The sequence below is a fragment of the Nipponia nippon genome, unplaced genomic scaffold (assembly GCF_047370975.1).
Source record: "Nipponia nippon isolate SJK-2023a ecotype South Korea unplaced genomic scaffold, ASM4737097v1 scaffold_17, whole genome shotgun sequence".
Classification (NCBI taxonomy): domain Eukaryota; kingdom Metazoa; phylum Chordata; class Aves; order Pelecaniformes; family Threskiornithidae; genus Nipponia; species Nipponia nippon.
In genome coordinates, this window is record NW_028262333.1 from 2,585,591 (window position 1) to 2,604,647 (window position 19,057).

The following is a 19,057-nucleotide window of genomic DNA, read 5'->3' on the forward strand; positions in this document are numbered from 1 at the left end:
CCCTGCCCCGAGCTGTGGGGCTGTGGAGGCAGCGCTGCCGGCACACCATTTTCAGGGATGAAGGATGCTCTCAGCTGTTGCCTGGGCAACGGCTCCTCCTCCAGCCCACCATGTGGCTCGGGGAGCGCTCCCCCGCCTGCCTCCCCCCGCCGCCGTGGGGAAGGGGAAGGCAGCTCCCGGCCCCCGGTGCTGGCGGGGCCGGAGGCCTGGCTGCCCCCGCCCGCCCTCTCGCTCCAGCCTGACGATGCTGGCGGGCCCCGCCGTGCCCCCCGCCTCTGCCTTCCCCATGGCCCGAGGGAGCCCCCAAGCCCCCCTGCATGGCCACAGCCCCCTGCCCGCCGTGGGTGCTGCTCGGGCACCCCCACAACCGTCGAGCCGGCACTGCCGGGCTGCCGCGGCCGCCCTGTGAGGTCCGATCGCAAGAGACGAGTTCCAGCAAGGTGAGTCGGGGCTGGAACCGAGGGGACGGAGGGAGACGTGGCCACCGTGGCCCCGCTCCGAGCAAAGTGGCGGGGCTTGGCCGGCTGCCGGAGCCGCTCGGCTTGGCCGTGGCGGGAGCAGGCTGCCGGCACCCGGCTTCCCCGGGTCGTCCCCTGGCCAGGATGGAGGAAGTCCTTCCGGCCAGGCCCCGGCAGAACAATGCGCCGTGTGTGCGGCCGCAGCGGGCGCCCGTCTCCCTGCCCACGGGGAGGAAGCGGCGGCGGGGTCACGGCCTGCGTGGGGCACCCGGTCACCCACCCGGCCTCCGGCCCTGGCCCGCAGCAGGCACCGTGGCCCTGGGGCTGGCACAGCTCTGCCCTGTAACCGCGGTCCCGCGGCTCCCGGCACAGCCCCGCGGCACCGGGGCGCAGCAAAGGGAGAGCGGGGGCTCTCGCCCCCGGGGTGGGCGCAGTCCCAAGGAGCCCAGGGTGGGGGTCTCCAACGGGGGCCGTGGCCACCGGCAGAGGACGGCTGGTGACATCCCCCGTGACAGCAAATAGCCGGCGAGCCCTGGCGCAGGGGGACGAGCGCTTGGGCCAGGGTCAGGGGGCTGCTCCGGGGCCAGAGCAGCCCCCCAAGGCGCGGGGTGGCCCCTCCATGTCACCCAGTGCCACCTCCGCCCCTCGCCATCCTCGGGGCCAGGCTGGCGCCCGGCCCGGCACAGCCACGCGTCCCGGCGGGGGCCGTTAAGGTCTCGCTGCCCTCCTGGCCACCGGCCCTGCGCCGCGCTGGCCCTCGCCCCCCGAGGAGGCGGCTGTGGCTGGCACCGGGGGCGTGGGTGGCCGGCACCCCCCGGGCAAGTGCGTGGCCACCGGATGGGGGAGCCCGTGGCATCGCCCCCACGGGACATCGCAGGGCCCTCGCCCCCACCGGACCGTGGGGATCCCCGGCCGCCGCCCCGCGGGGCTCCCGCTGCGGGGGGGGGGGGGGGATTCCGGTGGCGGTGCCCGTTCCCCCCGGCCCAGGCGCGGCCCCGCCGGTAGCCCCCCTCTCGGCGGCGGGTCCCGGGTCCCTCCCCGAGCCGAGGGCGGGGCGGAGCGGCGGGGCGGGAGCCCGGGCGGGGCGGTGCGCGGCGGCGGCGCGGGAGCGCTCACCGGAGACAAAGGCAGCGCCGGGAGGCGGCGGCGGCGCCGCGCACGGGGACCCCCCCTCTTCCTCCCCCCCCCCCCCCGCCACCGCCGCCCTATGGAGCCGCCGCCGCCGCCCGCCGCCTGAGCCACGTGCGCCGCCGCCGCCGCCGGTAACGGGAGCCGCGGAGGGAGCGGGCGCGGCGCCTCCGCCTGTTGCGCGGCGCGGAGGCGGCGGGGCCGGGGCGGGGGCGCGCGGGGCCGCCGCCACCGGTAACCGGGGGCCGGGGCGGAGGCGCGCGGCGCGGACCGGGGGGCGCGCGCGCGCCTCCGGTCCGTCCCCGGCGGGCGCGCGCCCCGGAGGAGGAAGAGGAGGAGGAGGAGAAGGAGGAGAAGGAGGAGGAGGAGGAGGAGGGGGCCGGGGCCGGGGCCGGGGCTGCCGCGCCCGGCACCGGAGAGGTCCCCGCCGCGGTGTTCCCCTCCCACCGGAGGCACCGGGCGAGGATGAGGGGGGGGCAACGGGGCCCAGGCCGCGGCCGGGGGCGGCCCGGGGGGACCGGCGGGGCCCGGTTCGGCGGCTGCTCCCAACCGGGCGACCGGTCCGCTCCCCGCCCGGCGTGGGTGTCTCCCCGCCCGGCCCCGCTCCCCTCCGCACGCCCCCGCTTCCCGGTTTCCCCCCCCCCCCGGGGCCGGTACCCTGGTGCTCGACCCACGGCCGTTCCCGCACGGTCCCCCCCCCCCGCCCCCGGGGACACCCCTGCTGCCGGCGGGGAGCCTGTTGCAGCCGGGACCGGCGAGCTCTGCCCACACCGGAGCCGGGCAGCGGTGGCGGCCGGGGCCTCCCCGGGAAGGGCCCCCCCCCTCCCCGAAGAGCCGCAGCCCGGCGCTGCCTCTGCCCCCGCTTCTGCCTGCGGGATGGAGCGGCCCCCGCCGGAGCCCGGCCAGGGCTGCCTGGCCCCTGCCTTCCCCGGTCCCTCCCGCCTGGGCTCGGCCCCGCTGCCCCACCGGCCCCCTCGGCCCGGCCGCGGGTCCCCTTCACCGGCAGCGTGGGGCGGCTGGGGACCCCTCACCGAGCGGAGGCACCGCTGCGGTCACCCTGCCCTCGCCCTCCTCCCCGGCGGCGAGCCCGTTCTCTCCCGCACCGCCGTAATAATAATGGTGACGGGTGCTCGTGTGCCTGCCTGCGAGCACCCGTGGGTGCTGCTCCCCACTCGCTGATGTGCAGGCCCCCCCCCCCGGGACGCGCTGTTCGGTGCTCGGCTGGACGTGACCGAGCCGTCAACCCGCCTAAAGGCAGGGGTGACGGTTCCCACCGCCGCCAACCCCGTCCCTGCGTCGCCATGTCGGGGTGCCGCCGTCCCCTGACCTTCCCTGGCGGCCGCGAGGCCAGCAATGGCCGCGGCGCACGTGCTCCTGCAAGCGCCACGTGCTGCAGGTGGCCGCGCATCCCTCCTCGTCCCTGGGGCCCCCCGCTGCGGGGCGGCACGGGGGCCGAGCTGCCCGGGCTCCGCAGCCAATTTGGGGTGCGCTTGGGTGGTCAGGAGCGGGGGGGACGCCAGCGGACGCCCCGTGACCTCGAGGGCGTCGATGCCGCGGGGCTGCAGCCTCCGTCTCCCGCCCTGGGGTGCCCGGCAGCGCCGTGGCAGGGTGCTGGGGGGGAAGGCGGGTTTGCAGCCGTGGGGGCGACGGCGGGGGCGCGTGTGGGGCCGGGCACGGCTCCCCGCCGGCTGCGGGTGCCGCTACGCATGTGGAGCGAGTCGCCATGGGAACGGGGCGGCCACGTCCCCGCCACGCTCACGCTCACGTCTGTCTCGTTGCAGGGCCCCCTCCCCAGCGGCCCCCTCCCAGCGATGGGCAGCGGGACCCCACCGGCCCCGTCCCCCCGCCGCCCGCCCCGCCGGCCCCCTGCCCCGCCGCGCACCCAGGCCTGACCCACCCGCTCCAGCCCCCCCCGGCTCCATGGCGAGGACGGACCCCTGACGGCGGGCGCCCACGGGCCGGAGGAGACACCGCCGGGCACGGCCCGGGGAGATGCCCTCGGCGGCCCTGACAGCATCGGGTCCTGCCCTGGCCCTGCCGCCGCCCTGAGCATCCCGTCCCCCACCCCGAGGGCAGGGAGAGGCAGGGGCCTCCCCCCGGGGCTGGCAGCCAAGATGGTGATGTCCCAGGGCACCTACACCTTCCTCACCTGCTTCGCGGGCTTCTGGCTCATCTGGGGGCTCATCGTGCTGCTGTGCTGCTTCTGCAGCTACCTGCGGCGGCGGGTGAAGCGGCAGCAGGAGGAGCGGCTGCGGGAGCAGAGCCTGCGCGCGCTGGAGCTGGAGCCGCTGCACTACGAGGGTTACGGGGGCAGCCCCCCCGGCATCGCCATTCCCCACCGCCTCCGCCTCGAGCCCCACCATCATCACCCCCACCACATCCCACCCCCCCGGCCCTGGAGCTGCCGGCACGGTAAGGAGCAGGGAGGGGCTCTCGGCATCCCCGGAGCGTGCGTCTCCCCCATTTTTTTGGGGGGGGGGGGGGATACGGCACAAGAGCCGGGGTGCGGCACTCACAGCAGCGGGGGTCCGGGGGGGGGCTTTGCCTTGCAGAATCGGACCTGTCGAAGCCGCCGTGCTACGAAGAGGCGCTGCTGATGGCGGAGCCCCCCCCGCCGTACAGCGAGGTGCTGATGGACACGCGGGGGCTCTACCGCAAAATCAACGCCCCCTTCCTGAGCCACGAGCGGCTGGAGAAGCAGGAGCAGCCCCCAAGCTACAAACCCCTTTTCCTGGATGCCGGCTACGGTTCGGCACTGCACCTGCCCCGCTCGGCCAGCCCCGGTCCTGCCTGCCCGGACCTCTACCTGCAGGCAGAGTGTTCCCCCCGCATGTTTCCCAGCTGGACGGACTCGGAGCTCAGCAGCAGGGACACCTACGAGCCGGGACCCTGGCACCTCCCGGTCTCCATGCCCCTCTTCGGCAGGACTACCGCTGTCTAACGGCGGCACCGGGGGACCTCCGGACCTTGCCGCCGGTGCCCCTCCGGCACAGGGCAGGGGGTGGTTTCGGTTGCCCGCGTCACCCCGGGGACGCCCGCCTCGGTGCGGGCCATCGCCGCCGGCGCGGAAGGGGCTGGTTCCCCGTCTGGCCCCCGCTGGCCCCCCCATGGCCGGGGGCGTTGGGGACCCGGACTCTGCTCTGTTTCTTAAATTTTTTGTTTGTTACAGTTTGAGAATAAAAGTTTGTGGCTCGGGTTTGCCTCCTGCCGGGCTGGCGTCGCAGGACCCCCCCCGGGGCGGCGACAGCCCCCCCCCAGCCCTCCCTGCCCCCCCAGCAGGCTTCAGCCCCCGTGGGAGTCGCTTTATTTATTAACAGACATGAGCACACCGCCGGTACAGAACTTGTGCTTTCCAAAAACAGTTACCGTAGGGGGGGAGAGGGGCCAAGCGGGGGCCAAGCTGGGGGGGAGAAGGGGGCTCCCGGCGAGGAAGGAGCGAGGGGAGGGCAAAAGCCCCACGCCAGCTCCCTGCCGGGTTTGGGGAGGGGGCACCGCCGGCCGCAGCCTCGCCTCGGTCGGGTCACTTTATTGCCATATTCATTTATTATTATTATTATTAATTATTAATATTATTATTATTCCTTTTTTTTTTTTTTTTTAACTCGAGCAAAGTATGGGGGGGCTCCTGGGGGGGGCACGAAGAGAATGAGGACCCCATCCCACAGCCGGGCAGGGGATGCGAGCGTGCCCCCCCCCATCCCCGAAGGGGCGCTGGGGCAGCGGAGGGGGGACGGATTGCTAAGGGGGGGCTGACACGGCTCCTACCGACAACTTAAAAAAAAGAGAGAAAGAGATGGGGGGGGCTGTAAAAGGTGCCCCGGGGTGGGGGCGCAGCGGGGTGACCCCCACCCGGAGGCCTCATCCTGCGGGGCCCCGGCGGGGCGAGGGGGGGGCCCGGCCCCCGACTGCGGCCCCCTCGCGCCCCGCGCCGGCCGGGGTGGGCTGCCTGCGCCGGCAGCGGGGCCAGGGCTCACAGGCCCCCCCCGAAGCTCTCCTCTTCCTCGGGCAGGGGGTCTGCATCCCAGCACGTGATGTCGATCTCTGGGGGGGACACACACACAGGGAGAGGGGGGTCAGGGTGGCGTGGGGTGCCCCATGATGGGACAGACCCACCCCCCCCCACCTCCCCCCACCGTCCCCACTCACCTGGGGGCTTGTTGTAGAAGACGGGCTGGGGGGCTTTGGCTGACGGCTCCTCGGGGGGGGGCACCTCCTCCTCCTGGGACTGGCTGAAGTAGCCCTCGCTGGCCTGGGAGGGGGTGCAGGTGGTCAGGACCCCCCCAGCCACCCTGTCACCCCCTGATCCCCCCCCACCCCAGCGATGCTCACCTGCTCCCCACGACCCGGCGTCCCGTCCTTGGGGGCCATCTCCCCGTTGGTGATGGGGGGGGTCTCTCGGCCTGGGGTGTCCTCCTGGGGGGCACGCTGGCAGCCGAGCCCCCGGGGCTGGGGTTCCCCCACGCCAGCTGCCTCCTCCTCCTCCTGCTCCGCGTCGCAGAAGGTGGCGGGGGGCTCGGGCAGCTCGTCCAGGCTCAGCAGGGCCCCTTCGTCGGGCAGCGCGGCCGGGGGGCCCTCGGGGACGGGGGTGGCGGGCAGGGGCCAGGCAGTGGCGGGGGTCACCCCATCACTCTGCCACAGGTCGATGAGGCTCTCGGGGTTGGGGGTCTCCCCGGGCTGGGGCTCGGTGGCCACGGGCGACGGGGAGAGCTCAGTGGGCTCCAGGGTCACCAGGTCCCCCAGGGCGTCACCGCCTGCTGTCCACGCCGGTCTGGGGCTGGGCTCATCCCCAGGGGGCTCAGTGGCCTTGTCCTCGGGTCCTGGGAAGGGCCAGTGCTGCTCAGGGGTGGCTGGCCCAGCCTCCTGGGTGCTGGGGCTGGGGGAGTCTGCAAGGTGGGGGGACAGCAGTCAGCGGGGTGAGACCCCCCTCGTCCAGGGCTGGGGGACACCCAGGGACAGGGCTGCAGCTGGGGGGGGGGGGTCCTTTGGGCTGGGCGCAGCGGAGAGATGCTGCAGGGATGGGTGGGAGTGGGTGGGCAGGGAGGGGGACCGATGGCACACACCGCACCATAGGGGACTGAGGGGACACTGGGGGGGGCAAGGTGAGCTTTTCGGGGGTGCTGGAGGGTGGCTGGGCCCTGCTGGGGTTGGGGGGTGTCTGGCAGGCACAGGGCGGGGGGGGGGGGGCGAGGAGGGGACAGGGAGGGGGTGCGCTGGGAAGATGCAGAAGAGAAAGCTGGGATGCACCAAGGGATGCAAAGGGGGCAGTGGGGTCGCAGCAGGGACACATGGCGGGGCTGCAGCAGAGCTGGCTGGGATGCAGTGGGATGGGGGGATGCACGGAGGGAAGCAGCAGCACTGGCAGGGACGTACTGGGCAGAGTTGCCTTCAGGGATGCAGCAGAGGCAGCAGGGATGCGCTGGGGTGATGCTGCAGAGTACGGAAAGGGGGGATGCATGGGGGCATGCAGCAGAGCCAGCAGGGATGCACTGGTGTTGGAAAATGCACTGGAGACAGCAGGGATGCACCAATGACAGGGGGGATGCACTGGGGGAATGCAGCAGAGACGGCGGGGATGCACCGGTGCGGAGCAGCGGCTACGGCGGGGATGTGCTGGGGAGACGGCGGGGGGATACACCAAGGGATGCAGACGGGACAGCATGGACACGCTAAGCAATGCAGGGGAGGTTGGCAGGGCTGCAGCAGGGGCTGCAGCAGGGTGGCAGCAGGGGCTGCAGGGGAGGCGAGGTGGCTGCAGCGGGGGGGATAGGCTGCGGGGATGTGCCCGGGCAGCCCCGGGCAGCCCCAGGCAGGGGCAGGCAGTGAGAGCCCTGCGCCCACCTTTGGGCGTTGCCGGCGTCTCGTCGCCCAAGGCGCGGGTGCCCGGCTCGCCCAGCGGCGTGGCGGCCGGGCTGGACTCGCAGGGGCTGCAGCCCGCTGCCGAGGCCTTGCGGTAGGCGTCCGACTGGCTGCCTGCGGACAAGGGAGATGGGGTGGCATGGGGGGGGCTGCCCACATCGCGGGGGGAGCCAGCACCCCAGCGCCGCCCCTGCTCCAACCCAGCCACGAGCTGTCAAATGCATGTCACCGTGCACCTGCCACTGCATCGTCCCCTCCCGCGGTGGCAGGGCAGAGGCACACAGGGGTGCAGCAACCACCGTGCCAGCTGCCCCGGGTGGCCCCACGCAGCCGCAGCCCCCGCATCTGCCGGGTCTGGGGACAGGCAGCCCCGTACCTGCTGTGGCACGTGCCAGCCCTGGCCACACATCGCCCAGCTGGGCCTCTCCTCCGCCGGCACAGCTCTGTGCCCCGCTACCCCCCGGCCAGGGGGGCACAGCCCCACATGGCCCCAGGCAGCGCCTGGCTCCTTCTGCCCCTTAGGCCCAGCCCCAGGCGCTGCCTGGCCCCTTTCTGCCCCACACGATCCTGGGCACGGCCTTTTCCATCCCGTGCTGCCCCATGGGCACAGTCCTGCGTGGTCCAGGGCACAGCCTGCCCTGGCCCCTTCTGCCCCACGGGCACAGCCAGACACGTCCCACGGACACAGCCTGCCCCATCTCTGCCTGATGAGTGGAGCCAGCCCCGTGCCCCCTCGATCCCACGGGCGCAGCCTGCTCCATCCCATGACAGAGCATCATCTCCCCGGGCACAGCTCTGCCCCGGCCCTGTCTCTCCCACGGGCACAGCCTTGCCTGGTGCCCCCTCCCCATACCACGGGCACAACCGGCCCCACAGGCGCAGCCTGCCGTGTCCCCCCACCCCAGGGGCGCAGTGCCCGCGTGGGGTCAGCCCCAGCTGCGGCCATCAGGGTGCCCGCGGGTGCAGGCGCAGCCCCCGCTTGGGTGCCCGGTCCCCTTGGGGTGCCCATGGGAGGGACGCCGCCTCCGCCGTCGGTCCCACGGCTCCGTCCTCGCGCCCCTCCCCCCCCCCCAGCCTGGCGTGCCGTGGGGCTGGGGTGGGCTGTGGGGCGGCCGCCCACGGTTCAGCACCTCAGAGCTGCGCACCCGGGGGCTCCCAGCTACCTACATGGGAAGAAAGAGGAGAGATTTGGGGTGCGGTGGCAGGTGATATAGGGGAAGGGGGTCCGCGGGGGGGAGGAGGAGGAGGAGGAGGAAGAAGGCGGCCCACTGTCAGCTGTCTTTATGAAAGGACAGTGCAGACGACCTGCCGAGAGAAAGACAGACAGACAGACGGACGGAGAGAGAGAGAGCAAAGAGATGGGTCAGTCCCTGCTCAGCGTGGTCATGGCGGGGCTGGAGCACCAGGGCACTGGGACGGGAGGACAGCGGGATGGGAGGCAGCACTGACAGCGGGACAGGAGGATGGTGGGACAGGAGGACGGAAAGACAGCAGAACAGAAAGACAGGAGGCAGCATTAAGTGGCCAGGTGGGGAGAGAGGCCAGACACGGCCATGGGGCCAACTATCTGCTCAGGCACAGCACAGCCCCACAGCATGAACCCACGGCACAACCCACGGCACGGCTCCACGGCTTGGCCACAACACACAGCCCACAGCACGACCCACGGCACGGCCCCACAGCGTTGCCCCGAGGCACGGCCCCACAGCACAGCCCATGGCATGACCCATGGCATGACCCCCACAGCAAGAAGACATATTACAGCCCCACGGCACAGCCCCACGGCACAGCCCCATGGCACAGCACCCCAGCATGAGCCCCAGTGCAGCCCCAGGACGTGGCCCCACGGCTGGAGGTGCCCCCCAGGACAGCCAGCCCCTGCCCTAGAGCCACAAAGAGAGTCCCAGGGCTGGACCCCAGACTGTGGGGCAGCCCAGCTTCCCCGTGGGGCACCCCCTGCCCGGCCACCCCCGCCCCATGGCTGGCCCTCCGCAGGGACAGCCCCACTGCCATGGCCGGAGAGCTGTTGGCATCACTCTGACCCAAAAGCAGGGTGTCCTGCACCGCCACAGGCACCCACCCTGGCAGTGGGGACCCTGGAGTGGGCACGCCATGGGGTGCCCCACACCTGCCCCACTCACTCCTGCCCCTTTTAGCTGATCCCATGGGAAGCGTTGCCTTCCCAAGCCATACCCCGGACCCCCGGCTGCCACCTCAGACGCACCCTGACCACGCTGCCACGCTGGCTGCTGGCATGGTGCTGTGAAGGGTGGGCGGACAACACCCGAGCAAGCACGGAGCGGGACACACCCCGCCTTGCACAAGACCCCCCCGGCACCCAGCCCCTGCCAAGCTGCCCCGGCGGCACGGGCCACAAGGTGCGGTGGTGGTCATGGCGGCGGCAGTGGTGGCGCGGCAGAGCAGGACGACCCCCTGCCATCCTCGTGTCCCCGGCACCCACCGTCATGGCACCGGGGCTGGCAGAGGGGACACCGCCTCCCCACGTTACAGCCCTGGTGTCCCCAGATCCTGCTGTGACCCGCGGGGAGCCCCAGCGGTGCCGCACTCACCTGCTCCGCAGCCCACAGACCCCCCCCGGCCCCTCTGTGCCCCCCCCCCCGGTGCCCACAGTCCCCCCCAGGCCCTCACCTGTCCTGTGGCTGCCCGGCGAGACGGCGTCGCTGCTGCCCGATGCCACCCGCTCCTGCTGCTTGAAGAAGTCCCGGGGGTTGTCGGGCCGCTGAGCGATGATGGCAGCAGCCTCCTGTGGGGACGGGGGAGGCTGACACCCACCGCCCCAGTGGCATGGGGCTGCGGGATCCCCCCCCCCCAGCTGGATCCCTGTCCAGCTGTGGGCACTGCTGGCTGGGGAGTGAGGACCAGCACCAGGGCAGGGCTGCCGCCACACTCACCTCCACCTCCGACTCCGATTTCCTGAGCTGCTGCCGGTCGTCCTCGTCTTGCTGCTCCCCCTGGGAAGAGACACGGTGTCACCCCTTGGCCCCAGGACGCCCTGGGGGCCCGGCGGGGAACAGCCCTTCCCTGGGGGCAGTGCCAGGCGGCAGCTCCAGCTCCAGTCCCAGCCCCATGCCCACCGCAACACTTACAAAGATGGACTGCTCCTTCAGGCGCTGCCGGGCCTCCTCCGCCTCCATGCTCTGCTGCTTCCGCCTGCAATGGGGGCACGGGAGAGGGGCTGGGCACTGGTTCCTGCCAGTCCCTGCCCATCAGCCCCTGCCCAGTCCTGTCCTCAGTGGAGACAAACACCCATGCGCCCACCCAGCTGCTCACGGCACATGCACAACCATCCTGGGTGTGTGACTGTCCCACATCTGACGGGACAGAGCCCGCTCCCCCGGCCCCCGCCGTGCCTGTGCTCCTCAATCTGCTCCTCCCGCTCCCGGTAGCGCCGCTCCCGCTCCTCCTGCTCCAGCCGCTCCTGCTCCATCCGCTCCTGCTCGAACCGCAGCCGGGCGTCCAAGGCCTTTTTCCGCTCCTCCTCCTTACGCAATTCCTCCTCTTTCTGGTGGAGTGGGGGGATGAAGGATGGGGCTGCCCATCAGCCCACCGGCAGCTCACCCCGCTGTCTGGGGGTCACCGGCTGCCCGCCCCGTACCCCACCTTGGCCTGTTCCCAGAACTGCTCCCGGTTGAGCCGCTTCATCTCCACGGTGGCGTCGGTTTTCTGGTAAGTGGTGCCCTGGGACGGAGGAGAGGCGGGGGGGGCGGAGGGGCTGGGATCAGCGAGGGGGAATAACAGTAAGTGGCACACGGGGTGACGGGCTGCGGCAGACAGGAGCCCTGGGCGGGAGGGATGCCCTGCGCCCGCCGCCATCGCCATCGCTGCCATGGGGACATTACCACGGGCTCGGCATTCTCGTCCTCCCGCAGCCGCAGGCGGTGCAGCACCGGGCTGGAGACGCGGGCCAGCCCGTTGGAGAGCCGCTGCCCAATGGCCCCCGGGTCGATGTCCTCCACGCTGCTGGCGTTGACAATGACGTCCACGCCCTGAGGGGGGGCGGTGAGCGGCCGTCAGGGACCGGGGTCGGTGCCCCGGCAGCATTGTCCCCCTCCCCAGCGTCACCCACCTGGAAGAACTCGGCGATCTTGGCCACGTGGCTGGCACAGGCACACTTGCGGGCGTCCGGCACGTCCTCGCCCACCTGCGGCAGCCGGGGAGGGGCTGAGCCACGGAGTGGCCGCAGGGTGACCCCCCCACCCTGCTGACCACCACGGGGCAGCGGGACCATGGGGCACCCGCACCCTCCCAGCCACCACGGCCCCCCGCAGCATGGCCCCCCCACTCACCCAGTTGACGAGGACATATTTGGGGAGCACAGCCTGGGGGTCCTTGACGCTGCAGAAGCCGTACATCACCTTCTGGATCTCAAAGTGGCCGGACAGCTCCAGCAAACCTCCGCCTGGCACAGCACCATCAGCCCATGTCCACCTGGCACTGGGATGGGTGCCGGGGAAAACGCCAGCAGAGCCGAGCCGGCTTCGGGGACAGAGGACCTTACCTCCTGACGCTGCCAGCTTCAGGTCATCGGAGCCATCCTCGTACGTGTAGAGGGCCCTGGGGAGACAGCGTGGGTGAGCCACGGCCGGGGGGAGCGTGGGGTGGCCCCCCCCACCTCCCCACCCTGCTAACACTGAGGTGAGAGCAGGTCCCGGGGGACCAGCCGGGTGTCCCCGAGCTGCCACACAGCCACCCCAACCCCTTGCCCATCACCACTGCGAGGGGTCAGGCTGCCAGGCAGGGCAGGCAGGACTGCAGACAGGGCCTATTCCCCTCCCTGCCAGCTGGCAGCCATGGGGCAGGGTCCCAAGGTTGGGGACAGAGGGGTCATTTGGGCACAGGGACCAGCTGGGCGATGCCACCCACAGACCGCAGGCTGCCATGCCGTGCTGCAAGCCACTGTGGCTTCGCAGCTCCTTGCCTGCCCATCCCTGTCACCCCCTGACCCCACCAGTTACCGATCAGCTTTGGGGACAGCCCAGCACCCTGGCAGGGAACTCGGGGCCGCTCACGTGCCTGGCTGCGTGAGCCGCCGGCCCGGCAGGCACCAGGCCGGGGGAGGACGCCGGAGCACCAGCAGCAGCAAATCAATGTGCCGCCGGGGTGTGATGGGGCCGTCATGGAGACTGTTCCTTGGAAACCATTCCCGGCGGATGGGAAACCCCCTCTCGCTCCCGCCACGCCCCGGCCAGCCCCCCCAGGGCTCCGCAGGGACCCCCGCCAGCCCGCACCTCCCCAGGGGTGGGCAGCCCGCTATGTGGGGGGGGGAGACGACGCATGCCGAATTGGTCCTGGGCGGGTGGGCGAGGGGATGGTTGTTGCTAGGCAACCAGCATCCTCCGTCGCCATGGCAACCCCCCCATCCCAGCTGGGATGCAGCTCACCCGATGACGAGGTGATTAGCAGAGGGGAGCGGGGGAGGCAGGCAGGCAGCGGGGACCTGCCGGGGCCTGGCAGGCACCCAAACCTGCCTGCCACCGTCACGCGCTGTGCCCAGAAAGCCGGGGCCGCCCGTGCTGGACACCCCCCGATTCCCATCCCTGCACCGCGGCGGGTGGGCGGCTCTGCCGATCGGCATTCCGCTGGCGGCGCCCGCGCGATGCTTGCCAGAGCGCCAAAATCCCCGCGGTGCCGGGCAGAGCCGTCCTCACCCGAGCTCGCGGCTTCCAGACAGAGGCTGGGCTTGGAGATGGGAATCGGGGGGGCCCTACAGGCTGAGCCCCCCCCAAACCGGGGCCACGGCTGGACCCCAGGAGCTGAAAAACAAGAGGAAGGCAGGCGGGTGCCTAACACAGAGGGGGCCTCCCTCTGCCCCCCGGCACCCACCGCCCCCTGAGCCCCCGGCAGCGAGCTGCAGATAATTGCACCAACAAGATTGACTTTAATCCGCACATCCCGATCCCGCTAATCGGCCGCCCCAGCCGGCGCCAGCTCCCAGCCTGGAGCCGGCAAAGCAGCTGCAAAGCACCGTCTGCGATGCCTGCGCCGGGGAAGGGTGGCAAACGCAGCCCCTGCCTGCAACCATGGCCCCTGCCTGCACCCGCAGCCCCGGCCTGGGGGGACCTGCTGTGACCCCCCCCAGGAATGGGGGAGGACGGCAGCAGTTTGGGGGAGCCCAGGGCCGCAGGCAGGGGTTGGGGTCTCGCAGGGTGGGATGCAGCTGGCTGCAGAGGGGAGGAAACAAGTCGGGCAGAGCCACGGCGTCACTGCCCAGGGAGCCTGTGGGTGCTGGGGGCACCCACTGCCTGCTCTCCCCACCCGGGACCTCCCCACGCAGGGTAGCACCCAAGCACAGTGCTGCTGCCTGCACCCAGGGGCGCTCCCAGGGCAGCGGGGACTTGGCAGGGTCACATCACCCGGGGCACCGCTGCGGAAACAGAGCCCTGCCCTGAGCGCAGCCCAGTGGCACAGCCTGACCACACGCCGGGATGGAGGAACCGGAGGTTTCCAGTCCGGGGGCCAGCAGGGCCATGCTGGGGCCAGCGGCGTCCCAGAGGTGCCCCTAGGGACCCACAGCCCAAAAGCATCACCACGAGCCCCGGTGGCAGGGACCAGCCGTGCCACAGTGGGTGCAGGCAGCATCGTGCATCGCTTACCCCCTTCCACGGGCTTTAATCCTTCCAGCCAGCCCCTTCCCACCCCCTGGGCTCCAGGAACGTGGGGCACCCATGGGTGAGATGCCCCGTGCAGCCCAGGGAGGAGGGCTCCCCACAGCCAGGGGGCTCCAGCAAGGATCCCCCATCACCCCGCCAAGGGGGCAGCAGCCCCGTGCCCTCGCATGGCCCCATCGCTCACCGCAGCAGGCAGCCCAGCACCCGTGGGTGCCAGCACCCAGGTCACCTGCTGCTGCCTGCCGCCCACACCGTGGCCGAGGTGGGGGGGAGCATTGCCCCCAGCCCGCCTTGCCCCAGCCCGGGCACATGTGTTTCCAATGTGGCTGGGAGCTCCAGGGAGTCGGCGTGCTCAGAAAGCAGCACCAAATTCCTTTCCGATCGAGTAATGGGCCCCAGCAGCCTCCGCGGGGCCGGGCAGGGGGAGGGGACGCTCGGACCCTCCAGGACCGGGCTCGGGGCGCAGTGAATCCCAGACTAAACACAGGGATCCCGGCCGGGCGAGAGTGTGGCATCCCCTGGCACCAGCCCAGGGCCTGGGCTCCGGTGCAGCATCCTCACAGCCCGTGGCTCAGCCAGGCTTGGCCACTGCCAGGGGACCGGTCCCCGTCACCCCTGCCCAACGCAGCCCCCGGAGCATCACCCCCTCATCCCGCACCCGGGCACCGGGCCCTGCACTGGGGATGCTGCTCCCACTGGCACCGAGTGCCAGGCACCCCCGGTGACCATGGGACGGAGGGGCTGGGGACGATGGGGCGAGCTCAGCCCGAGGATGGGGATGGTGGGGGCTCGCTGCCTGGCCGGGGCTCAGCACTGGAGATGGGGGGGGCCCAGCCCCGGTGCTTGCCTTCCCGGGAACCGTTTCTGCTGTTCTCAGCAGCTTTGGCAGGGAGGGCTCCTTTGCAGCAGATGCCGGGAAGCGAGATGTACCCAGGGCTGACAGCTGCCTCCTGGCCGGCACCGCGCTCGCCCACGGCACCCTCGGGCTGGCAGCGGGACCGCGGGGCTCCCCAGAGGCCCGGGACTGGTGGGGAGGGGGACCTGAACAGGCCCACGCAGCCCAGGGGGCTCCCAGCCCCGCCCGAGAGCAGGGACCCGGCTAGAGAGCGGGGTGCACCCTGGCTGGGGAGGGTGGGTGCACCCCGGCTGGGCGGTGGGTGCACAGTAGGCACCCCAGCCGGAGAGCAGCATGCACAGCATGCACCCAGCACCCAACGCTGCCCAGTGAGCTGCACCCCAGGGTGCTGGCAGCATCCCCAACCCCACGGCACAGGCACCCCGGGGTGCAAGGAGGGGCTCCCGGGGGCAGCCGGCCCTACGGCACCCAGGTGGGGCTGGGAGATGCGGGTGGGTGCTGGGAGAACCGGGGTGGCGGTGGGGAGCTGCTCCCTGCGGGCTCCTGCGCCGGCTGCAGCAGGGTCTGGACCCGGCCAGGCCCCAGCGCCCGCAGCACGGGGTGCCCAGCGCCGCGGGTGCAGGCAGGGCAGGCAGGGCAGGCAGGGCAGGGCGGCCCGGGGGTCCCGCCGGGGAAGGCCACCCCCCGCCCCGGGGCCGCAGCAGCCCCAGCCCGGCGGGGCGGTCCGGGGCCGGGGCACCGCGGCCCCCCGGGGATGGGGCCCCCCGGGAGCTGGCGGGGCCGGGGGGGGTGGGTGGATGCCCGGTCCCCCCGCGGCCGGAGGCCTCGCTCCGCCGGGGCAGAGGTGCCGCCCGCTGCCGGGGCACCGCCGGGAGCGGGGCCGGGCCGGGGGCGTCCCGATCCGCCCCCCCTCCCCCGCCGCGGCTCCGGCTCCAGACAATAGCGGGGGACCCGGGGCCGGGCCCAGCACCGGGGGGGGGACCCCGGGCCCTCCCCACTGTGCGCGGACCCCCCGCTCCCCGCCCGGCGGGGGGGGTCGGGTCGGGCCGGGCCGGGCCGGGCCGTACCGGGGGCTCCCGGGGTGGGGGGGGGGGGGCGGCGCGTCCCGGTGCTCGCACGTGCCGGCCCGGCGCAGACAAAGCGGGGACCGCGCCCCGGCCCGGTGCGGCGGCGGGCAGGTGCGGGTACCGGGGGCGGCGGGGCCGGGCAAACCCCCCCCCCCCCCATCCATCCATCCACCCCCCCACCGCCCCGCCCGCCTTTGTGTGCCCGGGCCCCCGGGGGGGCGCAGCGCGGGGCGCGGCCGGTGTTACCGGGCGGCTCCGTGCACAAAGGGCGGCGGCGGCGGCGGGGACAAAGGGGCGGCGGCGGCGGCGGCGGCGGCGGCGCTCACCAGTCGGTGGGGCTGTCCTCGCCGATCACGTCCTGGTAGGAGGCGAGCAGCTCCAGGCGGTGCGCCGCGAAGCCGACGCCAGCCATGGCGGGGGCCGGGGGATGCTGCCGGGGGGACCGGAGGGACCGGCCGCCTGCCCGCCTCCGAGACACTGCCGCAGCGGCCGGGCGGAGGGGCGAGCGGCGGGGAGGCTCCGCCCGCCGCCGCGCCCGGTCCTAGCGCCGCGAACGGCGGCCCCCCGCCCCCCCCCACCCCCCAGCCCGGCCCCCGCCCCCGCCGCGCCCCCGGGGCTCCCCCGCCGCCGGGCACCGCGCCGGGACCGCCGGGCTGCGGGTTGCATCGCCCCCGGCTCCGGGTTGCCCCCGCACACGGCTCGCCCCCGGGATCCTGCACCCCGCAGCCTGGGCTCTGCTCTGCCCCCCCCGCACCCCCGGGCCGTCCCCCGTCCCGGGGACCCTGAACCCCGGCAACCGGCGCCCTCCCCGGCTCAGCGCCCTCCCGGGAACCGGCACCCCGGGTGGTTCGGCTCGCCTCTGCCCTGGGGACCGGCGTCCTGTGCTACCCCCTCCCGGCGACCCTGCACCCCGGGGACCTCGCATGCTGGGTGCTGTTCTGCACCCCGGGCCCTCCCCTGCCCATGTCCCCTCCGCCCTGGGGACACGGCCCGCCAGGAGCCCTCTGCCCCCCCCTGCTCCGAGACCCTGTGCCCCGAGGTTTCCTCTCCAAGGATGCGGCACCGTGGGCTCTGCCCCCCGCACCCAGCCGCACGGCATCGGTGGGCGCAGCCTTTGTGGGGGCCCCTTTGCTGCCCCCCTGCCCCCCCATCCCCGCCGCTCCCAGACCCCTCGGGACCCTGCCAGGCTGCGCACCACAGCGCTTTTCCCAGATTTTTGCCTCCCGCGAACCCGCAAAGTGCCTCTTGCCCTGACCCGTGCAGGGCTACGCCAGGGCTCCCGGCCAGCTCCGCACGCTCCTGCCAGGGCAGGCAGCATCACCCTGCCCCACCCTACCGCCCCGACCCCCGGCACTGCCCGCAGCCCGGACCAGAACCGCGCTGAAGGGGTCTCTGTGCCAGAGCGGCAGCGGGGAGCGCACAGGGCCTGATCCCCGCAGGTTGGGGCTGATGCAGCGTGGCCCTTCCCAAACCAAGCCCTTCAGAGCGGCCTGTGGATGAGCCCCCCAGGCTCAGCAGGACACGGGACAGGGTGCCGCAGGCCCTGCCTGTGCTGCCTGCTCCCCCCGCGCCGCACGCCCTCCTTGCACCGGCGTTTCCGAGCCAGGCCGGAGCCGGAGCCGCCCTAAGAGGCTGTGAGAGTTTGCGAGCAGCTGTGGAGCAGCTGCCGGGGCCAACGCGGGGGCCGGGGCTGCGGCGGGCGCCCCACGAGCGGCTCAGCTGGCTTTGGGGGTGGATGTGGTGGGACCCCGCTTGGGGACATGGTGGGAGCTCTGAGCCCACCGCCGCCAGGCTTTGTTCTCGGAGCAGCACGACCGCGGCCCCTCCCCAGGCTCCACCTCCGCAGCCCACCCGAGACCCTCCTTCCGCTGCCTGTGCACAAGCCCCTCGCATGATGCGCAGAGCTGGTGGGCAAGAGCTGCTCGCAGCAAAACGCGGAGGCATCTTGGGTGGTCAAGGCATCATCAGTAGGGACCAGAGGCAACAGGGCGCCGAGCAGAAGGGGCTGAGCCTCCAGTGGGTGCAGGCCTTGCACAGGGGAGATGCTTGGCTCTTCCTCGGGGAGAGGCAGGCTGGTGGCGGCACCGCGGCTCTGCCGTGGCCCTGCTCCATGGCCCTGCTCCAAGACCGGGTACCCCGGGGCTGAGCTGGCACAACCTGTTCCGAGGCCATGCTACCCCAGCAGGCTCCGTCCCGCATGGCTGCCTCCCCCTGCCCCTTCCCTGCCCTCTGCTCATGAGTTCCTATCCCGGCTGAGCCAGGGCTGGCTCGGTGGCTGTTCACGTGTGGCCACAGCCGCCTCACCTTCTCCTGCGCTTCCCCTGACCTTGGCCGCGCAGCTGGGACTCGCGCTCGGGCACTTACCACATCCCTGCTCGTCCCGGCCCTGCCAGGCAGGCGCCGGCTGTTTCTGTCCCTTTTCGCAGCCGTGTCCTGCTGCTCCTCGGTGTCACCGTCCCGTTGCCCGCATGTGCCCCAGCCCGAGGGCCCGGCCCGGCCCCAGCCTGCCTCCATCACTCCCACTTACTCCTCTCCATCTTTGACCGGGGTTTTGCGCTCCTGCAGCTGGCACCGGGGAGACGTGGCACCACAGCCGCAGGCCAGCTCTGGGTGATGCTGGGAGCCATTTGGCTTCCCGCAGCCAGCTCCTGCCCCCGGCAGAACCTTCCAGTAGATTAGCAAGACAATTTTCCTTACAATTGCTCATCATGGTAAGAGCTGCAATTATTAATGACCGTTCCAGCTGCCAGAGTGGAGCGGGAGGAGCAGCTCTTCCCCACACCCGCTGCCCCCGAGCCCGTTCCAGCTGGAGGTGCCGGCACAGCCTCGAACCCGTCCTTCGGGACGGCAGCTGCATCACACGAGCAAATGCTTGGCTGCTCTACGCCAGAGCGCGCCCGGAGCCGGGGCACGTGGCCCACACGTGCCCCGTGACTTCTCGTCCCCTGCACAGGACTCGGGGCCCGGGCACAGCGGGGACGGGGGGGACACCGCTGGGGACCCCACTGCAGGGTGGGACAGCTGCCCCCTTTCCCTTTGCTGGAGCTTTGCCCCCCGGATTAA

The 19,057-nt window shown here is 72.6% G+C and overlaps 2 protein-coding genes across 5 annotated transcripts; one reads left to right on the forward strand and one right to left on the reverse strand.

The window, feature by feature from the left end:
* The first annotated feature begins 98 nt into the window (after nt 1–98).
* On the forward strand, nt 99–4,782 carry PRR7 (proline rich 7, synaptic). The gene is made up of 3 exons (XM_087754094.1): nt 99–440; nt 3,368–3,998; nt 4,139–4,782. Exons 2-3 carry the CDS (start codon nt 3,701–3,703, stop codon nt 4,525–4,527), a joined length of 687 nt encoding a protein of 228 aa, XP_087610220.1. The 5' UTR covers nt 99–440; nt 3,368–3,700; the 3' UTR covers nt 4,528–4,782.
* A 132-nt stretch (nt 4,783–4,914) lies between these two features.
* On the reverse strand, nt 4,915–16,540 carry DBN1 (drebrin 1). Of its 4 annotated transcripts, none has more exons than XM_087754090.1 (15): nt 16,321–16,539; nt 11,962–12,017; nt 11,750–11,862; nt 11,530–11,604; nt 11,303–11,449; nt 11,064–11,141; nt 10,814–10,965; nt 10,550–10,613; nt 10,355–10,414; nt 10,092–10,206; nt 8,610–8,747; nt 7,425–7,556; nt 5,916–6,469; nt 5,733–5,835; nt 4,915–5,627 (listed from the first exon to the last, which is right to left on the reverse strand). In XM_087754090.1, the coding sequence occupies exons 1-15, from the start codon at nt 16,404–16,406 to the stop codon at nt 5,557–5,559; spliced, it is 1,944 nt and encodes a 647-aa protein (XP_087610216.1). In that variant the 5' UTR covers nt 16,407–16,539; the 3' UTR covers nt 4,915–5,556. The 4 variants fall into 4 exon arrangements, with proteins under 4 accessions (XP_087610216.1, XP_087610218.1, XP_087610217.1 ...); XM_087754092.1 differs by lacking the exon at nt 16,321–16,539 and adding an exon at nt 16,241–16,317; XM_087754091.1 differs by lacking the exon at nt 8,610–8,747.
* Between the last annotated feature and the right edge of the window lie 2,517 nt (nt 16,541–19,057).

Bases quoted from the DNA above. Each gene is read 5' to 3' on its own strand.
- DBN1 (XM_087754090.1), bottom strand. From the start codon at position 16,406: ATGGCTGGCGTCGGCTTCGCGGCGCACCGCCTGGAGCTGCTCGCCTCC. The intron at 12,018-16,320 runs GTGAGCGCCGCC...CTGTCTCCCCAG, and splicing joins GAGGACAGCCCCACCGACTG to GGCCCTCTACACGTACGAGG. The intron at 10,207-10,354 runs GTGAGTGTGGCG...CCGTCCCCACAG, and splicing joins AATCGGAGTCGGAGGTGGAG to GAGGCTGCTGCCATCATCGC.
- PRR7 (XM_087754094.1), top strand. From the start codon at position 3,701: ATGGTGATGTCCCAGGGCACCTACACCTTCCTCACCTGCTTCGCGGGC. The intron at 3,999-4,138 runs GTAAGGAGCAGG...TTTGCCTTGCAG, and splicing joins GCCCTGGAGCTGCCGGCACG to AATCGGACCTGTCGAAGCCG.